Source organism: Amphiura filiformis, chromosome 9 (genome assembly GCF_039555335.1).
Source record: "Amphiura filiformis chromosome 9, Afil_fr2py, whole genome shotgun sequence".
Classification (NCBI taxonomy): Eukaryota; Metazoa; Echinodermata; class Ophiuroidea; order Amphilepidida; family Amphiuridae; genus Amphiura; species Amphiura filiformis.
In genome coordinates this window covers 67,028,476-67,052,259 of record NC_092636.1, presented here as the reverse complement: position 1 = coordinate 67,052,259, position 23,784 = coordinate 67,028,476, and the positions used below count along the sequence as shown (strand labels likewise).

General features: G+C 37.0%; 2 protein-coding genes across 2 annotated transcripts; one reads left to right on the top strand and one right to left on the bottom strand.

Annotated features, from left to right (window-relative positions):
- Positions 1 to 1,435: 1,435 nt before the first annotated feature.
- On the bottom strand, positions 1,436 to 8,047 carry LOC140160237 (cytochrome P450 2J4-like). Its single transcript, XM_072183513.1, has 4 exons — positions 7,693 to 8,047; positions 6,065 to 6,395; positions 3,272 to 3,897; positions 1,436 to 2,602 (listed from the first exon to the last, which is right to left on the bottom strand). The coding sequence occupies exons 1-4, from the start codon at positions 8,045 to 8,047 to the stop codon at positions 2,421 to 2,423; spliced, it is 1,494 nt and encodes a 497-aa protein (XP_072039614.1). The 3' UTR covers positions 1,436 to 2,420.
- Positions 8,048 to 10,921: 2,874 nt separating this feature from the next.
- LOC140161358 (cytochrome P450 2J4-like) lies at positions 10,922 to 20,353 on the top strand. The gene is made up of 4 exons (XM_072184847.1): positions 10,922 to 11,314; positions 18,410 to 18,740; positions 19,028 to 19,659; positions 20,099 to 20,353. The coding sequence occupies exons 1-4, from the start codon at positions 10,951 to 10,953 to the stop codon at positions 20,278 to 20,280; spliced, it is 1,509 nt and encodes a 502-aa protein (XP_072040948.1). The 5' UTR covers positions 10,922 to 10,950; the 3' UTR covers positions 20,281 to 20,353.
- The last annotated feature ends 3,431 nt before the right edge of the window (positions 20,354 to 23,784 follow it).

Sequence of the window (23,784 nt, the reverse complement as noted above, 5' to 3'; positions counted from 1 at the left end):
TACATTTATTTCATAATGAAATTACTATTGAAAGCAAGGTACAACGTCATTTTGTGGTCTATGACTACATCTGTCATCTAGTATTTACTATGCGTAATGGACTCAAGGATATCACACCTGAATTGGATTCAATATTGACCCAGTGTTGTATCTACTGGTTACAATTATAGGTTAATGAACGCGTATTACTTGTTGGAAGAGAAATTAGACAATTAGACGCGCGCTGATGTCGATGCGTCTAATGCACGCAAGTGCATTATGTTGTCTAATTTCTCGAGCAACAAGTAATACAAGTTCATTAACCTATTTCATACACGAGAAGAAAAACCATGTGATATTTGCTGTTTTTATAACAAAATTATCACTAAAAATATTGGAAAATAGAACCAAATATAAATGCATCAACCCGGCCGAAAAATGAATCAAGCCTACGAGACGCGAATGCGCAGGAAAGCACTGCGCGTAGTACGCGGAGGGCAATTAGACACAATCAATGCATGCTTTGGAGTTTTCTAACGCTTGCTCTGATTGGTTCGCGCTATTTAAGAGTGTATGAATGTACCATAATCATGTGCCATCACAACACATTTTAGTGAGCACAGATTACATTAAACTCTCACTTCCTTGACCATATTGTGTTTAATTGAAAGTTGTGATATTAATGAAGATTCGGTTCCTTCCTCGTTGCTGACCATAAAGTACACCTGAATGCAATTCATTGTTGACCTTTACCTGGTACATTATCTAATCATGTGTTCCCTACTGTATTAATCAAACTTTTGATTAACATTGAACATGTGAGATCAAAGTCCATCAACCTTGACCAGACTGCAGGTGAATATGAAACACATTGCCCAAATCTAGTACAATAATGATATAAAATTGGATCGATTGAGCTCATTATTTATTGGTCGAGCTAAAATATTTTAAAACTCATAGAGAGACCAATAAAATGTCGTAAAGCATCCAATTTTATCCTTATTATGTTTTGGATCCAATATTTTCCCACACTTGGTTTCATCAAAACATAATTAATGATCCGTAATAGGTTCTTCTTGACATTATTTGCAATAAAACATGGATTTTAACCATTGCTAGTCTCTGACATCCTCATTTACTCTATGTTCTTTACATTTATGCTTTAATTGCTGGTGTATATTATTCATTATATCTGTTATTTAAAAAAATATTATGTAACGTACATGATCGGGCTACCTTGGTAAATATGGTGTATATAATAAATAAATTGGTAAATTTAACAATTAATTTATATTGTACATGTATTATTCTTTAGTCTAATTTAGTCTAATAATTTTATTAAAAGAAAGCAATCTATGCCGGCTATTGTTTAGTTTTATTGAACAAATTGCATTCAATAGTTTATCATGCAAACGTCAGCATTTTAACTAACCTACCATACGAGTAGTATGCGCATAATTTTGAAATGTATAAAAATGTTGGGTTTGCCACAGATATCTTGCACTCCAGAATAGTTAAAGTATTGTGCACTTTTGGTGAAAAGCCCCAGAATTGGCACAGATGACTTGAGAACCGTACATCGCATATAGGTCAAACTATACTTTTTCTGAATCCTCGTGACCAGCGAAATACTTTTGCATGGTTTATAACTCAATTTGAACAGCTCTGAATTTTCTCCCTCTATAAAGTTCGATGACCTCTACCCGCCATCTTGGAATGAATTTAAATTGGCTCTCCATCCTAATTTGTTAAGCATATCAAGAGCTATATCTGTGCCAATTTTGGGGCTTTTCACCCAAAGTGCACAATATGTTTGCTATGATTCAACATTCTGCAGCACTAATTGGGTTAATATTATCAAGTAAACATTGCCGTCATCCATCGACGCATTGTGTGAAATCCGCAGGGATTGGGCCGATGAAGCCGATGAACATGGCCTTTTATTGGACAGTCACTATGTTGCTATTGCATATCACAACAGTATATTATTTTTCAGCATAGTTGCATCGGCCTGGGTCAGCGGCTTGGCTTCCGGGTATGCCGACGAGTTAATCATCGAGATTGAGCACCGGGCCCTTTAAATACCAATTATTGCAAATATCTTTTGGTTTGGGTAAGAAACACGCCACTTAAGTTGTTCAATATAACGTTCCTGCGTTTTATTCAAAATCTCGGATTTTGACAAAACTACAGCACCTAAAGTCTTGATTTTTGCAGAGTAAGTTTGTTTACTAAAGTACATTACAATCGTGTAAAAACCAGAATTGAATTTTTTTTGAGGATGTTCTCCTCAGCAAATGTTATAATATGGCTTTAAGGCAGTGAGATTAAATGGCGTTTTCTTTCTTTACTGCTTTTTTCGGCTCAAAATGACAAAGTGACATATCTGACAGTAAAAAATAATAATAATTCATCTTTTGTGGAAATGCTACAATGGTGCTTTACTCCCTCAAGATGGCTTCTGTCTCATAAAACCTGGGACTGTTAGCTGCACCGGCGACTCCATCAAAAGAGAGCTCTGGTGAGTCTTGTGGTTTCTTGTAGGTGAATCGATGCAAAAAGTGAGAGAAGAATAGGAACAATTCCATTCTCGCCAAGTTTTCACCGAGGCACACCCGTCGACCTGTTCAGATAGGAAAGATTATTATAAAACTCATCTTCGTCGAGGTCTTTGCCACTATCAATTACGATGATGATCAAATATGGCGTAGATCCTAATTCGTATTATCACATCCACGTAACTCCTTCTACCCATAAGTATATGTATTAAATTACGGGATGCGTAAAATTTGTCACCGCCCCAGAATAGCTGTTCCCGAACAACAATGCTGGTGGCTTTCGAAATCATATTTGTAAAATGACATGACGTGACCCCTATATGACCTTTAACCTCACACCTGCTGACATCACACATGTCAATGTACCCATGGGTCTTTAAGTCCCATTGAAATTCATCAAAGCATGTGTGTGGGTGAAATCAACAAAGAAACCAGTGATTAGAACTTTGTGGCCAATGGTTAACATTTTGTGTAAATACAGCCACAGTACACATACCTCCACACCCACTCCCAAAAAAACACACCCCAACCCAATATCGGAACTCAGTTTATAGTCCCCTTTTCAAACTTCTTTTGACGGGGAAAATTACAACAACAGAAACAGTAACATAAACTAAATATACTTCATCAACATTGTCATAATTATCATCATCATCATTATTACCATCATTATCATCATTAACATCATCATCATGCATTAATAGTCATCACTTCTGATATTTGTAGTGACTTACCTGCGCTGAAAGGCAAATATGCATCCGGTTGTTTCACTAACCTGTCGCCATCAAGAAACCTCTCTGGACGAAACATATCTGGATCTTTCCAAGTATCTGGATCATTGTGAATTGCCCATATATTTGACATGATGATTGTCTTCTCTGGGATATTGTAGCCAAACAAGGTGGTATTTTGGGCGGCGACGTGAGGGATTCCAAATGGGGCTATAGAGGCAATGCGTGCGATTTCCATTAGAGTAGCTTCAGTGTAAGGCAAATGTTCCTTGTCCGAATAATCAGGCAAACGGTTTCTTCCAACCACATCGTCAATTTCACGTTGAATTCTTCTCTGGATTTCTGGATATGCCATCATATATAACAATGACCAACGAAGGGTAGTAATCGTGGTTCCAGCACCAGCTGAGAACAGTTGATGTATTGTTGCCATTAGATTGTTCGGATTGATGCTGGAAGAGCTATCTTCTGTCTTGTTTATTTCATCCAAATAGACGTCAATGTAGTCCTTGAGATCTGTAGGATCGAAAGCTTTCCGATGATCACTTAGTATGTCGTTGTAAAATTTACCCAGTTGCTGATTATTCTGGTATCGTTCTTCATCTGATTTGGACGATATCTTGAGGAATCTGTAATTATGAGTCATAAAGTGTACATATTTTGTTTCAATTGATAGGGAAATCTTTAATATTTATATGCAAGCATGTATTCAGGTAAGTCCTCTTAGTACAGCCGCTAAACTGGGAATAAGAGCACGATGGTTTCTACACATGGAATACTAATTTATATACCTGCGCTGAAAGGCAAGTATTCATCCGTATACAGATGTATTGCGTATATAGATAGTAATAAAATACTGAATGATAAGCAAGTTTGTTTTTGAAACAAACAACCATTCCACATACTTGGCCATAACACAACTAGTTGATAAAATTAATTATGCCATTGAAAAAAAACGAAACCACAATCGGAATATTTTAGACCTTTCAAAGGCCTTTGACACTATTGACCATAACATATTAATTCACAAATTGGAACACTACGACTTTCGTGGTAGCGTACTTTTACGGTTTAAAAATTCAATATTTAGGCAACAGAAAGCAATATGTATAATATTACAACTCAAAGCTATTATATGTTGTACCCCAAGGTTTTATACTGGGTCCATTATTGTTCATACTCTATGTAAATAATATTATCAACACATCTGATGTATTAGACTTTATATTATTCGCTGTACTCACATAAAGATGTTGAAAGTAAATCTCATTTAATTTATGATTTGAAAGAATTAGTAGGCTAATTGGTTCAAGTAAACAAATTAACAATAAATGCGAGTAAAACAAATTACATTTATTTGGTTACACCACATATGACATCCAAAAAATGGATTTTGGATGAGGCAGTTCTTGAACGTGTTAATTATACAAAATTCCTGTGTGTAATTATTGATGGACGTTTGACGGGGAAATACCATATAAACTGCATACCATATAAACTGGGATCGCTTTCCCACTTTTTAACCAGGTCAACAAAATTGGCCTTTAACCCGGTAAAGATCAAAATTCTTTTTCTGATACCTTTCAGCTAAACGAACAAATTAACACCATTTTTGCCCATATCGGAGCAAGTGGAATTTTTTACCGCCAAACATTTTTTACTTTAAAACTAGAATTTTGTAGAATAACTTCACGGATAGCACAGACTATATACATGTTCGAAATCCCCGTGATCTGTGGGAATAATTTGGTATATCTTTCAACAAAATTAGATGATTTTTTACCCCTGTATACCCAGCAAACACAAAACGTTTTCGACATCATTCGCAAAAGGTTATAAAAGGTTGTCAGAAAACGTTTAAATGTCGGGTTGTATAAAGGGCATATTAAGAGCATAAAACGTTTTCATAACCTTAAAAAACATTTTTTGATAATCTACTGCTCAGCAAACAAAAATGTTTTACAGAAAACGTTTAAATGTCGGGTTATATAAAGGGTATAAAAACGTCTTAATAACATTCCAAAAACATTCTTGAAAATTTGATACAAAACATTCTAAACAGAATGTTATTTTGGGGTTGAAAAAATATTTTGCGAAAAACGTTTGCCCAAATATTTTAACATAACGTTATTTGAGTATTGACAAAATATTTGGTAAAAATGTTTGCAAAAATAGTTTAAAATAACATTTTTTGAAAACAATATTGTTGTAGTGTGTTTTCATACAAAACGTTTTAAAACGTTATCATGACCTTTATATAACCCGACATTTTAATGTTATTAAAACGTTTTTACCTAAACCAAAAGCCAAAAATATAACTTATTTAAAACGTTTTTAAAACGTTTTTGTGTTTGCTGGGTAGTCACCAGGGTCGAATCTATAATCGCCCACTCGGGACCATGTACCTCATGTGCGGAAACCCTTATGCCTTTATCAAAAATTGCACTGCACTTAATTGACGTTTGATTAGATATCCTCATCAACCAGATTTGTAAAATATTTTTATACACACTGTTTTAAAAAGTAAAAGCGGACTGACTATTGTGGATTAAAAAACAACTTTTGTTGGTACCAAATATGCCCGGGCAAATATGACTTTTGGTTGTTGCTGATTTTCTTTCTCTCTTTTTTGATATACGTTTGGGAAAATGTTAACCTTTTGGTCATACTCCGCGAAGTTTTATTTTGAAGTAATGCAACCACACTTTAAAAAAATTAGACATCAGTGTGTCGTATTTTTATTTTATGATGGTAAATTTTTTAATCTAATCTTTACGATACTAAGATTAAATTTACCTTAAAATTGGGATTAGCGAATCTGCAAGCCCAGAACCTGCAGCTTTCTGTTGCCTGTCATAGAGCTGCAACAGATCATGGAATGACTTGTCAGAGTATTCAAATCTCTTTCCTATTATCACTGTGCATATTATGTTGGTGACTGCATTTGTAAGAAGTTTCCGTGGGTCAAAACTTTCTCCTTCCAAAGTGGAAATTTCTTCGCAGAGAGCTTGCACTTCAACTGATATTTGGTCTTGGAAACTTCGTTTACCAACACCAAAACTCCGAAAGGTAGAGAGCGTAAAGCGGCGTTGTTGGCTCCATGATTCTCCAGATGCCATTACCACACCTAAAGATGTAAATATTTTGCATAAAATATGTTTAAGTTGTCAATTCATAACCCATATGACTGCATGACATCGAATTTTGATTCAACAAGAATTTGTTGTTACTCCATCCCATGTCATTTGTATCTTTTAACATCGGTCGGTCATCCATCTTTGCACAGTATTTTTGTGGGGCCTGAATGCGAGGAATGTCCTGATGATATCAAATAATTATGATTCTTTGAAATTCGCGATATAATATATACAAATGTCATGGCAAATTATTAAAAATGATATCTTTGACATATAACAGTTCTCGAAGTAAACTTTATCAATGTACTTAAAAGTGTATGTAGCTGGGAGGAAAAACCGTCCATCATAATAATGAAAATTTCGACCTTTCGTATTCGTGGTATTGAAGATATACATAAGTATGAACGTACATCTTCAATACGATGGGTCAAACAGAGGTAAAAATAGAAATGCTCTGATCTTGATGAAAGAAATGCTATATGACTCGTCTGATCAAAAGGATTGAAATAATATATAGGCTACGAGTTATCGTACAAAAAACACATTTTAGGGAAAAATTACACTTTTTTGGTTGTACAGGGGTAAAAATCTCACAATGCTTTAGCTTATCAGCTGTACTATTACAGGAAAGATAAGGCGGTGAGGCGGTATAAAATTAGTAAGGGCTTGTGATAATAAAAATTTTCGGCCACGCTATTCGCGCATTCTTTACACTTTCCATCAAAATTTTGAACAATCTTTGCTTAAACTTGATTAGATTTTTTGATTGACAAATCCATTGACTTTCGCCATCTTGGCTGATGGCTTCTTCAGAATGACCATTGGGATCCACTTTTCCCGCGGGATTGACCGCTGCTTCTGGCGATTTTCTCATCCCTCGGTGGCTTAGTTCTTATTAGTGGATTAGAGTCTAAAAAACTAGTGAGTATATTTGGATTTGTCAATCAAAAAATCTAATCAAGTTTAATTTCTACAATCCTACAAATGCATCTATTTCATGAATCTTTGCTTACATTCAAATTTTTTCGCACGCTGCCCACGCATTTGTCGCACAAACGTTTTGCGCACTCCGCGCATCTTCTTTCAGTCAAGCGCACAGTTGTAAACATTTCTAAGGTGCATTAATGACGAGATCTAGATTTGCTGCTGCAGTTGGTTGCAGTCCTAGTATACTGATCCCGGAATTTTGAATATTCCAACAGAGCAATCTCATCAGCAGATTTTAAATCACCACCATAAAATTTATTATACATTATGCAAAATTCGTGCAAATAATTATAATCCTACCTTCGCCTGTTCCATGTTCTCCCTTTAGTCTATCGGGTATGTGAACTTTCGGTCGATCTGCAAGACACTGATTTTTAAAAGCTTCTCGCACACTTTCGGCACTATTCAAAATAACTAAAAGTTGATTTCCCAAGTAAAAGCTGTACACTTTGCCGTAATGTTTGGTAAGCTGAGCCATGAATTGATGTGGTTGTAAGCCAGATCGATATAGAGAAATACCAACATTTGGTAGGCTGCCTAAAAGAGGCCAGGTCCATGGTCCTGAGGGTAGATTCTTTGGCAGACGGATCCACCATACAATTAAACTGATACTGATGGACACGCATGCAGCAACGAAGCCAGGCAGCCACGCCATGTTTATCTTTATTCGGATAGAAAGCGGAAAATATTATAGGGTTAGGCGATTCAGGCAAACCAACCGAATCTTGTGGGGCAGGATATCGTAATGCCCAAGAGCTCAAGGAAGCTAAAAATATAATATTGCCAATGTATCGGTCCAAAGTAAGTAGACGTACTTGTTGACATTAGGCGAGTACGGTGCACCTACGATGATAATGTTTAAATATATCCGATTCAATTCGTAAATTTAGTGATAAAGGCCTACATACTTTTGCCATTGCAAAGGTTGGCGACCTTGTTGACATCAATGGTCATTTTGAGATTAATCGTCGGTCATATGGACACATGCAATCCCTCTTGCAAACCGCTAAGGTACTCATGATCGAGGCGGACTGCAATAGCTTTCAATAAATTATAGCGTATGTAGACTCCATTTTCAGAGCAAAAGTTCTCTCAAGACACATTTGTATAATCTGGTTTTTTTTTGTGTGTGTAGTTTTATTGCTTGTTCAATGGAGTCCATGTAGTGTAAGTTATTATTTTGTAAAGCGCAATGAACATGTTTGTTATTGCGCTACTGCAAGCGCCGTATATTATTATAATCATAAAACACATTTTGTATTATTCATAAAATTCTATATATCTAACCAAGACTTTTAAATAAAAGGAGTATGAATAAAAATTGAAGTGGTCTTACCTGTGTTATAGCTATCGGTGATGAATAGTTACATGAGTACCAAAGTAGTCCTCTTTAATACCGTACGGCCGATTGGCTGCTAGGATTCCGATGCGGAAACAAAAAATATCAAGCCTAAAAGTGACACGGAAACTAGCAAATAATTAGCATGTGCCCTTTTTTGTTATTAAAACAAGTTAAACAATCCATTGACTCTGATTACGATCATGTAATATCCAGCAACTCTGCTACGATAATGAACAGATGAAACGGAAGATTGTTCCACAATGTAGGTGAAGCAGTTGAGAAAGCCGGCATGGTTTCTGTAAGAGTTTGTAGTGGTAGTGTTATTCTTAGGGTCTTTTTATCTTTTTAGTTTCTGCTAGTCTATTGTTCAGAAAATGCAAGGGATTATGTGAGTTGATCTATAACTTGAATTCATTTTTAAGTTTGAAGTACCAATCAGCTTTAAAGGCGGATGCCTGCTGTCATTTAACAGGGGCTATTTTAACGTGCCTCCTGGCACGTTCGTGCAGTGAGAATAAAATTCCGTGCAGTGAGAATTAAACATCCACGCTTAAAATATATTTATACTAGCGCAGTCCAAAAATGACCAGAAAATTAAAGAAGTTACTCCACAAAGTAAGACTGATCGCGTCGGAAAATCTATCATGTAGTACGTACATCATGGCTGGGTACATAGAACAAATGGGACATGCTAGTTCATATGGAAAGGTGTCTATGCAAAAGCAATTCTCTTATAAATCATCTACGAACAGTTTCCACCTCGATACACCTGAGCACACATTTTCGTCCAAGAGCTCTCAAGCAAGCAATGAATTGTCTCCACACAATCTTTGATTGCACTACGGCGGTTGATCGTAAGAGCTGTGGAGCTTCTAGCTGGAAATTAGTTCTCTGTGATTTGTTTTTGTCGAAACTTCAAGTGTGCCCTTCATCCAATCAGAATGGTTTTTTTTATTTATCAAACGAAAGCTAACACTTCCTCCTAGAAATTCTTTTCGTCATTAAGTTAACAGATAACACAATTCAATGTTATAGCAAGGTGAATGTGGTAAATCTGTTGAAAACTACCTTTCCAAGCACATTTTTTGACCAAAATGTCGCGGTTTTAAAAGTCAAAACCTAAAGTGTTCCTTACAATATTTTTCAGTTTTTATGTCATTAAATGAAAAAGCACTGGTGCACAAATAAGTTCAGAAATCTCTCAATGAATGCGATTCTATTACGCGTTACGCATAAGAGAGATAACTTTCTGCTTATTATATTTTGCAACACTCCGCGTACATTTACAAATCGCACACCAGCGGAACTATTCCTGAAGCGTCAAGCCCGTACTTGCCCGAGTTTACCAACACTCAGCAATTGACCATGGAACTTCACTGCCTTCTTAAAATTCGTAAATCCTAAACATTCCAGTTCGTACCTTCCTATTTTTTTAATACCCGTACTACAGCTATCACTATTAGGTTATTTGTACCATTTACACCTTTTATTATATGACCACATATTAAAAGAATATAGAATATATACGTTAAAAATTACTTATGCGTCTAAATTTACAGTGGCGTAGCCGGGGAAAGGGGGTAGGTCACCCGCAGCTGCTCCCCTCTTGCCCTCCTGTGGGATGCTGTCCGCCATGATATTTAAGAGTTTTAGGCTTTTGTACTTGTTTGCCTATTTGTTACCATTGTCCCCGGTTTTACAAGTTGCCTTGCCCTCTTTGCCCACCCTCTGAAAAAGTACTGGCCGCGCCACTGCTTAATTCTTAATTTAAAAAAATTAAGGAGTTATTCCTAACATTCACCTCCTACGTCATATTATTCACACTAAAATTGCTTTACCTCACTTCCTACATGTGAGCTTGTCCTTTTAAGGACTCTTCCTGTTTTACGTTCTTTTCCATAAGCATGATAAAGGGGCTATTTGGTGGTTCGCGCCCTGAAGTAAATACTGGGAATTTTTCGCGGGGTACAATTTTCGCGCTTTTCGCAGTCGATCAGGCTGTCCTACGAAAATATTTATTACACGAATCAGGCCCACTAAAGTACTGTTCAGAATTACCGGTAATAAAATCGCGAAAAATTAACCCAGCGAAAATATACCAGGTTATCACGTACCACACTAACAATACATGTACATCGATATTGGACTTGTAGCCCTCAGTTAAACCTGCTGTACATGTACATGCCCGGTATACATGCTCACAACCACGTTGTAAAATGGCGCATTGGGTTTTATGGTTTGTAGATATCCGCACTATACTGGTATGTGCAATTGCATTCCTCGTTATATCATGGTGGACACGTAAACCAAAGAATTTACCACCAGGACCATGGACCTGGCCTATTTTGGGCAGCCTGCCCAATCTTGGTATTTCTCTGTACCGATCTGGCTTACAACCACATCAATTCATGGCTAAGCTTACCAAACATTACGGTAAAGTGTACAGCTTTTACTTGGGAAATCAACTTTTAGTTATTTTGAATAGTGCTGAAAGTGTGCGAGAAGCTTTCCAGAATCAGTATCTTGCAGATCGACCAACCGCTAAGATACCGGAAAAATTGAAAATGACAAAAGGTCAAGGTTAGTAACAATTCGTTCGCCAAATATCTTCACCATGATTTCCCCCTCACGAATCATCAACTAAATACAAATATATTAAAAAATTAATGGAGTACCACAATGGGAGCTTTGATGTGATGTGCTGAAATGTAACCGTTTGCTAAAATGTACTTCTTAAAGCTATTGTAACATTAGCACAGCCGATATTATGAAATGCAAGGCATATATATTGCAGTGTGAGAGGTGAAAAATAGCTTAAAATTGTCCTGCATTGGATACAAGATTGGTTTCAAATGAAAAGAAAAAACATAGGTTTCGTAAGGCTTCCATAGTAGGTTACTATTACTTATTGTCGTTGATACTAGTATGAAATTGTTTTTGTTTTTTGGGTCCATGTATTCAGACCACGTGACCTGGTAGTCTCATCCTCTGTTTGTTTATAACAATATCATGACTGTATTGTCAGTTGTTGCATGTACATGTAAGTTTGAGTTGGAAATGTGCTTTTCGAGTCTCCTTGAGGTACAGCTATTTTGCCGCCATAACAGAATCCCAGCAAATATTTAAATGTCGGGTTATATAAAGGTCTTGAAAACGTTTTTAAAACGTTACTGTAAAATATTTTGCCCGGGGGGGGGGGGCCCACTCAAATATGACAGTGTACGCATGCGTGACCAAATGTTTTTCAAACACCCCCTAAACGAGTTTTACCCTACCAGCAAATTTAGCCCCTTAATAAGATAATTGAATATAGAATTTACCCCCTAATAAGTTTTTGGCTAATAAAAATGCCCTTTTTGGACTTGTAATTTACCAAAAATTTGAAAAGGTACCCTAAACAAATTGTTCAGATTCAGAAAACTACCCTTATGCTTGAAAATCAATGTTTTTAGACCCTAAATGCGTCACGCGCATAACTTGCCTTGCCTCTAAAAACACCCCCTTTTACTTGTTGTTTTGGTAACGCATGCGTACAGACCATGTGAGTGAACCCCCGGGATATTTTGGGCAAACATGTTTGGAAAATATTTTGTCAACACTTAAGGGAGGTGTAATGAGCGTGAACCTGGTTTGGATGCAGAGGGAGTGTGCCTGTAACAGACACAGCCACCAGAAAAGGACCAGCTCAGATCGCGCGCCAAATAAGTTTGCAGTCCTGAAATTTCATTTTTTTTCTCAGCCTTGCAAAAAATAGGCAGAGGTGGGAATCGAACCCGGGACCTCGGTGTTGTAAAACCTACTGCGTTACCACTGAGCCAACTGACAATCAGCTAGATGAGAAGTTTGATAGTAATCCTTGATATTGCTGAATAGAATAAATCAATACTGATAGGTCTATTTATCTAATGTACGATGCTATTCAAATTGGCCTATAAACTAGGAATATAATGTGAAATGACTATCAATCGATCAATCAATCAAGTTGTCAAGTTATCAACAATCAATAATAAACCGACGTAGGCCTATCATGGAATATTACTAACTAGGCCTACTAACTAATATTCCAAATAAATAAAATAAATAAATAAGTCAGTAAATAAATAAATAGGCATAGGCCTAAATAAATAAATAAATAAATACATAATGCAGAATGCAGTTAGTATTTTAGTTGCAAAATTCCAAACATTCTATTCACACATTCTATTATAATTTTCTGCTATACACGCAAAGGACCTGTGCCTTTAATATGTCCGCGCCTAATCAATAATGAGTCTTTCACCATGCTCACACACCATGTTAAACTATTGTATCACTGCAAGTATTATACTGACCAAGTCCTAACACCTCAATGAAATGGATGCTATAACGTACCCAATCAAGCGAACATATCAAGGTCATATCAGGGCGTTATACAAAGAATGGTCAAAGGTCAACGTTTCCAAAGAAGTATAATAATAGATGTAGACACAAGCTTTTGTGCGGGAAACATAAACACATAGTCGTCAGTCGTGTGGTTGTCATGAGATTTGATACGGCGCTGAAGTCTATTGGCTGTCCCAAAATCAGTACCAGACCCGGTTTCCAGACGGCAATGTGTGTGTTGTTACAAGGAATGCAAACTCATTTTATCAATGAGTGAACCACATAGAGGAATACGACATCTATCGTGAGCCAATCTGCATTCTGTTGCCTGCAAAAGCCGACGATCAGGTAATAAAAAACCCTTTAAAAGGGAGCGCTCAGGCACGATTGGAAAACATGGTTGTGGAATGTAGGTCGGTTGTAATTCACGTTTGTAGGTAGGAGGCAGTTGGTCAGTGTGGAATTTATGCACCCTTGTGGCTGTTATGATGGATGTGCAGGCATCGCATTTATTTGAGCTGGAATGGGTATAGATTGAATGAACAGTTGGAGACATTGTTTTTTATCTAGGGCGATATTATGTATATTGACGCAGTAAAATGTTTAATTATATAAGGTAACAATAACATAGTCTTTTAGAGTAAAGCAAGAGGCAATGTATCATATGAGGCAATAGTGAAGTAGAATACAGTTATAATAATATGTATGAATTACCTACCTAGAAGAATGGACAGGGTAAATATTCTTTAAAGTGAAACTAATATTAAATGCGAATGCAGGAGACAGAGTAATATTCAAGGCAATTTTATTCTGTTATAAGCGTGTACTATAAGTCTATTCATGACATTATTTTACTGGTGAACTGTTCAAGAAAAAGTTTGAAATTAAATATATTTGATGACTGATCATTTTTTTTCTAGTGATACTGCATTTTGATGTGAACATATGCAGTGTTTTATTGTAGTTGTTCATGTGCTCACATGTTTGAATGAGAATAGGATTTTTGTTTAAATAGCGTTACTAATGTGATGCATGCCTCCGCACTAAGCTCCTTTGAATACTGAAACAATATGATATTATTAATAATATCATGCATAGGTATAGTTTCGCATACCTTCAACTGTTACCCTCCCTTTCATCATGGAAGTAATAGGCAGTGTCAATTAATTTTTAGGTAAAAAGGAACTTTGAGGAAAGGAGTCTTGAGGCAGCTGTCATTCTTGTTAGATGATAAAAATATAAATTTGGGCTGAGTTGTGGGTGAGTAAAAGTTGAAGGTATAGAACTGGGCCTGTTCTACAGTCCATGGTTAATTATTACGATCCACAACATGCTCATTTATTAGGGCATTGTTCTTCAACCCCAATATGTTTGTACGTTCATTAGATGACCTTTGAAAATTTGGATACCAAACTCATACTTGGCAATTGGAGGTTTAATTGGACACTATATTGTTTAACTGAGATTATTGAAGTATGCCTTTGGGATGAGGCCATTAGGGTATAGTGAGTGCTGGGAAGTTCATTAGTGGCCACTGTTCCGCTATAAAAAGTGAAGGTCTCCAGTGTGTGATGCTTGTAATTTTATGGATCAGTAATTGAGCTAAATAGCCAAAATTGTCTTGGGGCTTTTCTCTCTGACACACAAGACAATAAATTTGGTTCTGGTTAGTCGGCTTGTTCTGTGTATAATTCCCAGGTTAAAGTGTATTACCAATTAGTTAAAAACACAAGTATTGACAGATTTGGCAAATTTTGCATAAATGGGAAGGGAAATGGGACCTTGGCAGTGGGGTTAATTTCAACAAGAGAGGGATACATGTAGTAAGTTGAAGGTCTATGGAACTATACCTATTCAGGTATTGCATGTGTGCAATATAATGGAGAAGATACTTAGCAAGCTAAAATATATTGAAACAGGTAGTTTTAGAATTCAATATAATTAAGAATGTTGTTGTATTGGGCGGATCCTGCTGCGAATTTGCACTTCAGCCCTTCCTTGTACAGAAATATTCAGAATTTTCTACCACTAGAAACCTCTGGCAAAATAGTTTCTGTATAAAATAATTCTTGCCGATTAATTCGTTTAACAAGCCTATGGTCAAATTTGTTCCCAAAATAACACAGCAAGTATATGGGCCATATATAAATATACATAGCCTGTATCAAAATGCTACCAATAGCTAGCATACATGCTTATTTATTTATTTATTTATTTGCAAACAAACAATCTGATCCCGGGAATCTGATCAACTGAAGTTGTGAGATTTAAGTTTTTGCTTGTGGATATAAATCTACTGACAAATCTCATAAAAAGTGTATGCTAGGATTGTGAAATACCCTTTAACATGTCACATTTAGTGATTCGAAACAGACATGTATGCACTTGAATGTTACCCATGAAAATGAAAAGTAAATTTTAAGTTGTACATGTTATAACGATCTGAATAATACAATTCAATTAAAATGTTCCACCACTTTATCACCAATGCATCATTTTCACAAAAAAACAGAACAGTCAGAACACGTCTACTTACTTACCTCTCAATACAAATTTAAGAAGTTCACGGACATTTGGTAAACTTGGTATACCATGCAGGCTGACCTAGCTTGCTGACATTGTCCATAAAACAAAATCTGTTCATGGCCAATATGTAACTTGCTAACTTCCACACCACTATCAATCTGTCAACATGGTCAACGCTCATAATTATTGAAACTGATTATCATTCCCAGGTAACAAAACCCTCCACTAAGGGCAACAGAACATAGTTTTATTAATAATTTCATGGGAAATGAGGCTAATATTTCATCCCCACCTCTGTTTAAAATCTCACTGCTGCATATATTTATGAACTATGTCATGAGGAGTGAGGTTAATTTTGAGCTGGCATTAGTCTGCATGTAGTGCATTTCTATTACTGAGATACCATGCATTATTCTGCAAAATATTTTTAGTGATTACAAAGCAAAAGCATTTGCAAAAGAAGCTCGACTTAAAGCTACTTAGGTTCAGAGGTCGATTTTTTTGATTTTTATTCCAAGGTCTAACCTGAATGTATATATTCACTCAGGTGTACCTGAGCGAAAAAATTCTAAAAGCAGCGTGACTAGATATTTGCGTTAATTTCATGATACGTGTAAAACGCATTGAAAACGCCAAATTGCAGTCATAAAATATATAATATTAGTAAATCACGAAATCGAATGTTAACGTAGGTATGTGGAAAAGAACTGCAATAACAATAACAAACTATGTGCCCAAAGAGTTGTCTTTGGCATGTCGCTTTTTTGAAATATGACCAAAAATATCAAATTTTGGAAAAACGCCCCAAAATTTAAAACAAACACGAACCTTCCAAAATAAATATATATTAGCACTCGGCGGCCCAGTCACTACCTGCCGCTGTGATTTGGGGTAACTCATTGCTTCCCCTCTCCAGATACCGGAACTTCAAGGTCGCTCATACCCCAGCCCTTAAATAATATTCTGTTGAAAATGTTTTGCATCAAGTTTTCAAAAATGTTTCTTGAATGTTATTATAGCGTTTTTTAGGGGAGACCGGAGATGGACGTTACAAAATTGACATTTTGCCCCTAGAACTCAAACACTCCATCTTGGGTCTGTGGATAGCACATTTACAACTTACCCCGCATACAGGGTAAGTTGTTACACCATGAGGTAAATGTACAATGTTACAAAAAGTTATGAAGCTTTTATAGGCCTTTAGAAACATTTAGATCATTTTTATTCTAAAATAAGTCCATAAAATCTTACTATAATTCACCGGATCTCTGCATGTCTGTCTGTCTGTCCGCATCTTTTCTCGGAGACTGGGGTCGCACGTTCCTCAAACTTGGTGGGTGGGTTCAGCTTGGTATATTTTTAAGGTCAAAGGTCAACAACCGGTTCAAGTCCAATTGAAGTCTAATTTGAAATTGCTCCTATGGAGCTCAAACTTGGTGGGTGCGTTGACCTTGGACTAACAAATAAAAGTTTCCACGGTGACCTTTTCGTCAGACCTACGGTTAAGAGGTCATAGGTCAAAAAAAGGTAGAAATTTCAAATTGCCTCTATGGAGCTCAAACGAAGTGGGTGGGTGGACCTTGGACTAACAAACAGAAGTTTCAACGGTGACCTTCTTGTCAGACCTACGGTTAAAAATTCAAATTGCTGATATAATGGAGCTCAAACTTTGTGGGTGGGGGTAACTTTGGCCAAGGAAGCTCAGGTTTGCGTTTCATCCGTGATCACAGGTCATGTCAAATTTCAAATTGAGGGCGAAAGTCAGGTCAAATTACATAAAGCTGCAATTGAGCTCAGCTGTGAGAAAAGTGTTCCCCGCCAAAGGACACACCCTATTTGTGATCTGCAAAAGTCAATAACCATGATAGCCGAAAATCGCGAAATACGGGTAACCGCCTAGTAACTATAATGCTCTTGTATTAATATGGTCAGCCGCTGCAACTCGCAAAGAATCACAATATTCCAACACACGCTGGGCAGCAGCTTTCATTACATTAAGAGCTGTTTTCTCCTTCTCGCTGTCTTCCTTTTCCAGGTTCTTGGCATCATTAACTGTAGAACAATTTACAGCTGTGGGTAAAGCAAAATACACAGTAGACATATGAAATATTTAAATCTGAAAATTGAAACAAAATTTAGTTCATGTAAAATGTAATTGGGGTAGGTTGTTTCATGGGGTAGGTTTACACACATAAGCCATTATAACACAACCCAGAGTCAGAATTGCAGGTCATGACTCGGGGATATATTAGTGACATACATAATACTATATTTACCATAACAAGCTAGCATTATGCACCTCCATTGGTTAGAGCTATTACAATATTACAGTTTTGTCATAAAGTTCCTTGGAAAGGACAAAACAGTTTGCTTGACTTACCTTTTACTAGAACAATGGAAAAAGCTCGCGACTGGCAGTATACCCCAGTGATGTGTAGGCAACAAATGGATGTCAATTAGCCTGCCCTCTATTATTCCAGCTTGGCACACTGAGAGGTGTAACAACTTCCCCGTGTAACTTTCATCCCCCGTCTCCCCCTACCCTTTATATAACCCGACCGTGATTTAAATGTTTTCTGTAAAACGTTGTGTGTTTGCTGGGATATTAGACTGATTTTAGTGTTGGTGCAAGACATAATTCCTGTTATCATTTCGTTGGCAAAACATACCGCCTAGTGCTAAAAGCTCTAATGGGAAATACAGACTACATGCAAATAGGTTGGTAGCTTTTGTGATTTGAAAGTATAAATTTAAGACGTTGTATATTTTGTGCGTTTTCCATTATAGGCGTAGTAATGGCGTCAGGCGATCATTGGAGAGAACAACGAAGGTTTACTCTCTCCACCTTCCGAAGTTTTGGTGTCGGTAAAAGAAGTTTCCAAGATCAAATATCAGTGGAAGTAAAGGCTCTTTGCCAAGAGTTTTCGTCTTTTAAAGGAGAAAGCTTCGATCCGCGTAAGCTTCTGTCGAATGCTGTATCCAATATCATCTGTTCTGTGGTTTTTGGGAAGAGATTTGAGTATTCAGACACGACATTCCATGAGCTGTTACACCTCTTAGACAAGACAGTAGAGGATGCTGGAGCTGGGGCCGCTGCCATTTTCATCCCAATAGTCAGGTGGGTCTATAAACATTACGAAAGAACAGAAATCTGTGTAAATGACACTAACAAACAATCAGAATATAAACACTAAATTTGTATACATATTTTTAAATAAGTCCTACTAAAGTCAGGAAGGGAAACGAATAACAAATAATTAACAAAGAAATTTGAGTTAATTGCTCTTTTTTTAATGCGACGCTTGTTGGGAATAGTATAATCATGATAAATATTAAAATGCATTCGCCAATACATACAAAAAAGGTCCCCTGAGACTCATGCATAGCTTTTTCATTACTTTCTAGGTACCTCAACATGAGATCTACGGCAGACAATGTAAGATATGAAAGAGCTCAACGATTATGGAAATTTTACAGGGCTATCGTTGACGACCATCGCGAACAGTTTGATCGTGTAGATCTTAAAGACTACATAGACGTCTATTTAGATGAAATAGAACAAGTTGAAGGAAGTGAACGTGCTTTCAATATTAATGAACATAATATGATAGCAACAGTGGCTCAACTTTTTGCAGCTGGTTCTGAAACCACTGTCACAACTCTTCGTTGGGCATTGCTGTATATGATGGCATACCCAAATATCCAGGACAAAGTTCAACAAGAAATTGACAATGTTGTGGGCAGAAATCGCTTACCTAATTTATCGGATAAGGAACAACTTCCTTACACCGAAGCTACTTTGATGGAGATTCAACGTATCGCCTCTATTGTCCCCTTAGGAGTGCCCCATTACGCCGCAGAAGATACTACCTTGCTAGGTTATACGATCCCCCAAAACACGATCATTATGTCCAATATTTGGGCAATTCATCACGATCCGGCTACCTGGACAGATCCAGAAATATTTCGTCCAGAGAGATTTATAACTGGGGACAAACTGGTAAAACAACCAGACGAATACTTACCTTTTAGCACAGGTAAGTCACGTGCAAAATGACGTAATTGGTCTTACTCTTTGGCAGTAAATATTGGCGGCAAACAATCATGCTGAAATGATGATGGACGATGATGATAATGATGACGACGACCACCACGATAATAATGATGATAGTGAGGAGGATGAGGATGAGGAGGCCGGAGGCGGAGAAAGAGGAAGAGGATAACGATACTGATGGTGTTAAATGTTGCTTTTCTTTGTTTCACTTTTGATTTTCTTTGGTTTATCACATGCATGATGATGATGATGATGATGATGATGATGATGATGATGATGATGATGGATGATGGATGATGGATGATGGTTGATGGATGATGATGATGATGATGATGATGATGATGATGATGATAATGCTGTAGTTTTATATTTGTATCTTTTCAATTATGTTTTTCTCTCGTTTATCATGTGCCGTATTACAGGACGACGAGTTTGCCTTGGTGAAAACCTAGCCAAAATGGAACTCTTTCTCTTCTTCTCTCAGCTTCTACATCACTTCACTTTCAAGAAACCAAAAGATGCACAAAACTTATGTTTGGATGGAAAGATCAGGGCAACTAACTCTCCGAGTGATTTTAGAACTGAAGCTATCGTGAGAGACTAGACTTAAGCAACCAAAGCAAAGATAATGTCATTAAAGGTTTGATCAAACAGCTGCACTGCTGCAGCCTGCCGTTTTTTGGTCGTCTCTGGCTTAAATTAATTTTTTCCAGATTAGATTTGGTGAAATATAGGTAAAATATCCTATAAAATTTACCCCAAATGGTGGCCGAATTTTGAAGAAAATGAAGAAAATTAAAATCTGACAGGCTGGTTTAGAAACTTGCTTCGCGCAATACCCCAGGCACACAAAATCCCGTATAACTATTCACAAGAGTTCATATTTGGTATGCAGTAAATAAGGACACTATTCCCCGTGCATGTTTATCAAGAAGCAGTAATAAATCTTGTTATTTGCCAAATTTTTCATCTCAAAACCCAGAGAAGATATATTACCTTTCCCAGAATCCTTTGCAACATAATACATCTTTTCATTTCAACAAATGACGCTCCAATTACTTTGTACAGATTTCCTTTGTTTTCGTTTTGAGAATAGACTGAGCTAGACTGATATAAAATTGGGTCGATAGTCAAGAAATGATAAGATCAATAAATGATAAGATTACTCTGGATGTGCTCTGTTCACTAAGGTGTATTTCCCCACTATCGACCCGACCCACAGATCGACCCATGTGGCACAATGTCAGGGTCAAAACCGATAAATCGGCAGTACTTGGAATTGAAAAATCGGCAAAAATAAAGTATCTCTAAACTACTCCTTTTTATTCATAATTCAAAGGCAGTCCTTTTAAGTTTCATTCTGGAAAATATGATTATCAAATCTTGTGAACCTTTTATTTTTACATCAATTTCAACAAGATACATATTTGGTGCATACGCACCAATATGAACCTCGCGCCAATCGGGCCGTCTTCACGTACAGTAAAGTTTGACATATCGCACCACTCTGGGATATTTAGTTAAAAAGATAGAGAGTTAAGTGCACAAAGTACAAAAAAGTAACTATATCTCATTAACCAATGATCGTACAGATGCGCGACCACTGAGTTTTTTGTTCCTTATGACCAGAGGAAAAGTTTCACATATTATCGCACGACTCTGTGGTATAGTTGATGAACAAGATAGAGGGTTCAATGTACAAAGTAGAAAAAAGTGACTATATCTCATTAACCAATGATCCTACAGATATGCGACCACTGACTTTTTTGTTCCTTATGACCAGAGGAAAAGTTTGACATATCCAGGCGGATGTGAGTTCATAAGGGCAATGTCGGGGATTATAGGTCACAATCGATGGGGAGAGATGAGGTCCGACCAGGTCCGACAGAGTCTCCTACACAGGTTACGCTCCCTGTGGAGGGGCGGAACCAAACTGGCTGATGTGGAGACTAAGCCAGTTTGCGTCGGTCTGATACTCGTCTTTGACCATGCGCAGATATGGCTGGTCAGGAAGATATTTAATATCCCGAATTTATAATATGCCTACCAGTTCCATCTATAACCGATTTGCTAGAGAATATTTGTTACCATGTTTAATAAATTCGTATTAATCGTATAATAAAATGTGGCCAAATGTATATTTGTGTACATAGTGTGTGGATCCACTCTTCTACGGACTTGGCTACTAAGCATGTCGGGAAGGATATGGCGGTATGCCGACCTGGGTCAATATGTTCTGGGCAGATGAGGTCCGACCAATTGCCTACGACCTTGTGTGCGATCATGTGTGACAGGCAATTCCCGATAATAATAGAAGTTCCCTGACATATCGCACGACTCTGTGGTATAGTTGGTTAAAAAGATGAGGGTTAAATGCACAAAGTAAAAAAGTGACTGTATCTCATTAACCAATGATCCTACGGATATGCGAGCACTGACCTTTTTGTTCCTTATGACCAGAGGAAAAGTTTGACATATCCCACGACTCTGTGGTATATTTGGTTAAAAAGATAGAGGGTTAAATGCACAAAGTAGAAAAAGAAAAAATTGACTATATCTCATTATCCAATGATCTTACAGATATGCGACCACTGACTTTTTTCTTCCTTATGACCAGAGGAAAAGTTAGACATATCGCACGACTCTGTGGTAAATTTGGCTAAAAAGAGGGTTAAGTGCACAAAATACTACAAGTGACTATATTTCATTAACCAATGATCGTACAAATACGCGGCCGCTGATTTTTTTGTTCTTTATGACCAGAGGAAAAGTTCGACATATCGCACGACTAGGGTATTTGATTAAAAAGATAAAGGTTGTAAAGTGCAAAAAAGTACAAAAAGTGACTACATCTCATTAACCAATGATCCTACAGATATGCGCCCGTTGACTTTTTTGTTCCTTAAAACCAGAGGAAAAGTTTGACATATCACACGACTCTCTATGATGATTGGTTAAAAAGAGAGCAAAGTTCACAAAAGTACAAAAAGTGTCTATATCTCTATATATCAAAGAAAGCAATCTATGCCGGCTATTGTTTAGTTTTATTGAACAAATTGCATTCAATAGTTTATCATGCAAACGTCAGCATTTTAACTAACCTACCATACGAGTAAAGTATGCGCATGATTTTGAAATGTATAAAAATGTTGGGTTTGCCACAGAGATCTTGCACTCCAGAATAGTTAAGTATTGTGCACTTTTGGTGAAAAGCCCCAAAATTGGCACAGATGACTCTCGGGGAGATGACTTGAGAACCTTACATCACAGATAGGTCAAACTATACCTTTTCTGAATCCTCGTGACCAGCGAAACACTTTTTGAACAGCTCTGAATTTTTTCCCTAAATATAAAATTCGATGACCTCTACCCGCCATCTTGGAATGAATTTAAATTGGCCCTCTATCCTAATTTGTTAAGCATATCAAGAGCTACATCTGTACCAATTTGGGGGCTTTTCACCCAAAGTGCACAATATGTTTGCTATGATTCACCATTCTGCAGCACTAATCGGGTTAATGTTATCAAGTAAACATTGCCGTCATTCATCGACGCAATCAAGGAGAGTAATTTGTTAGGGTATTGTTGTCAAGTGTTATAAGCCGATTGTGTGAAATCCACAGGGATTGTGCCGGCCGATGAAGCCGATGAACATGGCCTTTTATTTGACAGTCACTATGTTGCTAGTGCATATCACAACAGTATATTATTATTCAGCATAGTTGCATCGGCTTGGATCAGCGGCTTGGGTTCGGGTATGCCGACGAGTTAATCGTCGAGATTGAGCACCGGGCCCTTTAAATACCAATTATTGGAAATATCTTTTGGTTTGAGTAAGAAACATGCCACATATTGTTAAATATAACGTTCCTGCGTTTTATTCAAAATCTCGGATTTTGACAAAACTACAGCACCTTAAGTCTTGATTTTTGCAGAGTAAGTTTGTTTACTAAAGTACATTACAAATCGTGTAAAAACCAGAATTAAATATTTTTGAGGGCGTTCTCCTCAGCAAATGTTATAATATGGCTTTAAGGCAGTGGGATTAAATGGCGATTTCTTTATTTACTGCTTTTTCGGCTCAAAATGACAAAGTGACATATCTGAC

Excerpts from the sequence above, each read along its gene's own strand:
- LOC140160237 (XM_072183513.1), bottom strand. The coding sequence starts at position 8,047 with ATGGCGTGGCTGCCTGGCTTCGTTGCTGCATGCGTGTCCATCAGTATC. Across the intron at positions 6,396-7,692 it reads AGAACATGGAACAGGCGAAG|GTGTGGTAATGGCATCTGGA; the intron begins GTAGGATTATAA and ends TTACATCTTTAG. Across the intron at positions 2,603-3,271 it reads ATATTTGCCTTTCAGCGCAG|GTCGACGGGTGTGCCTCGGT; the intron begins GTAAGTCACTAC and ends CTATCTGAACAG.
- LOC140161358 (XM_072184847.1), top strand. The coding sequence starts at position 10,951 with ATGGCGCATTGGGTTTTATGGTTTGTAGATATCCGCACTATACTGGTA. Across the intron at positions 11,315-18,409 it reads GAAAATGACAAAAGGTCAAG|GCGTAGTAATGGCGTCAGGC; the intron begins GTTAGTAACAAT and ends TTTCCATTATAG. Across the intron at positions 19,660-20,098 it reads ATACTTACCTTTTAGCACAG|GACGACGAGTTTGCCTTGGT; the intron begins GTAAGTCACGTG and ends GCCGTATTACAG.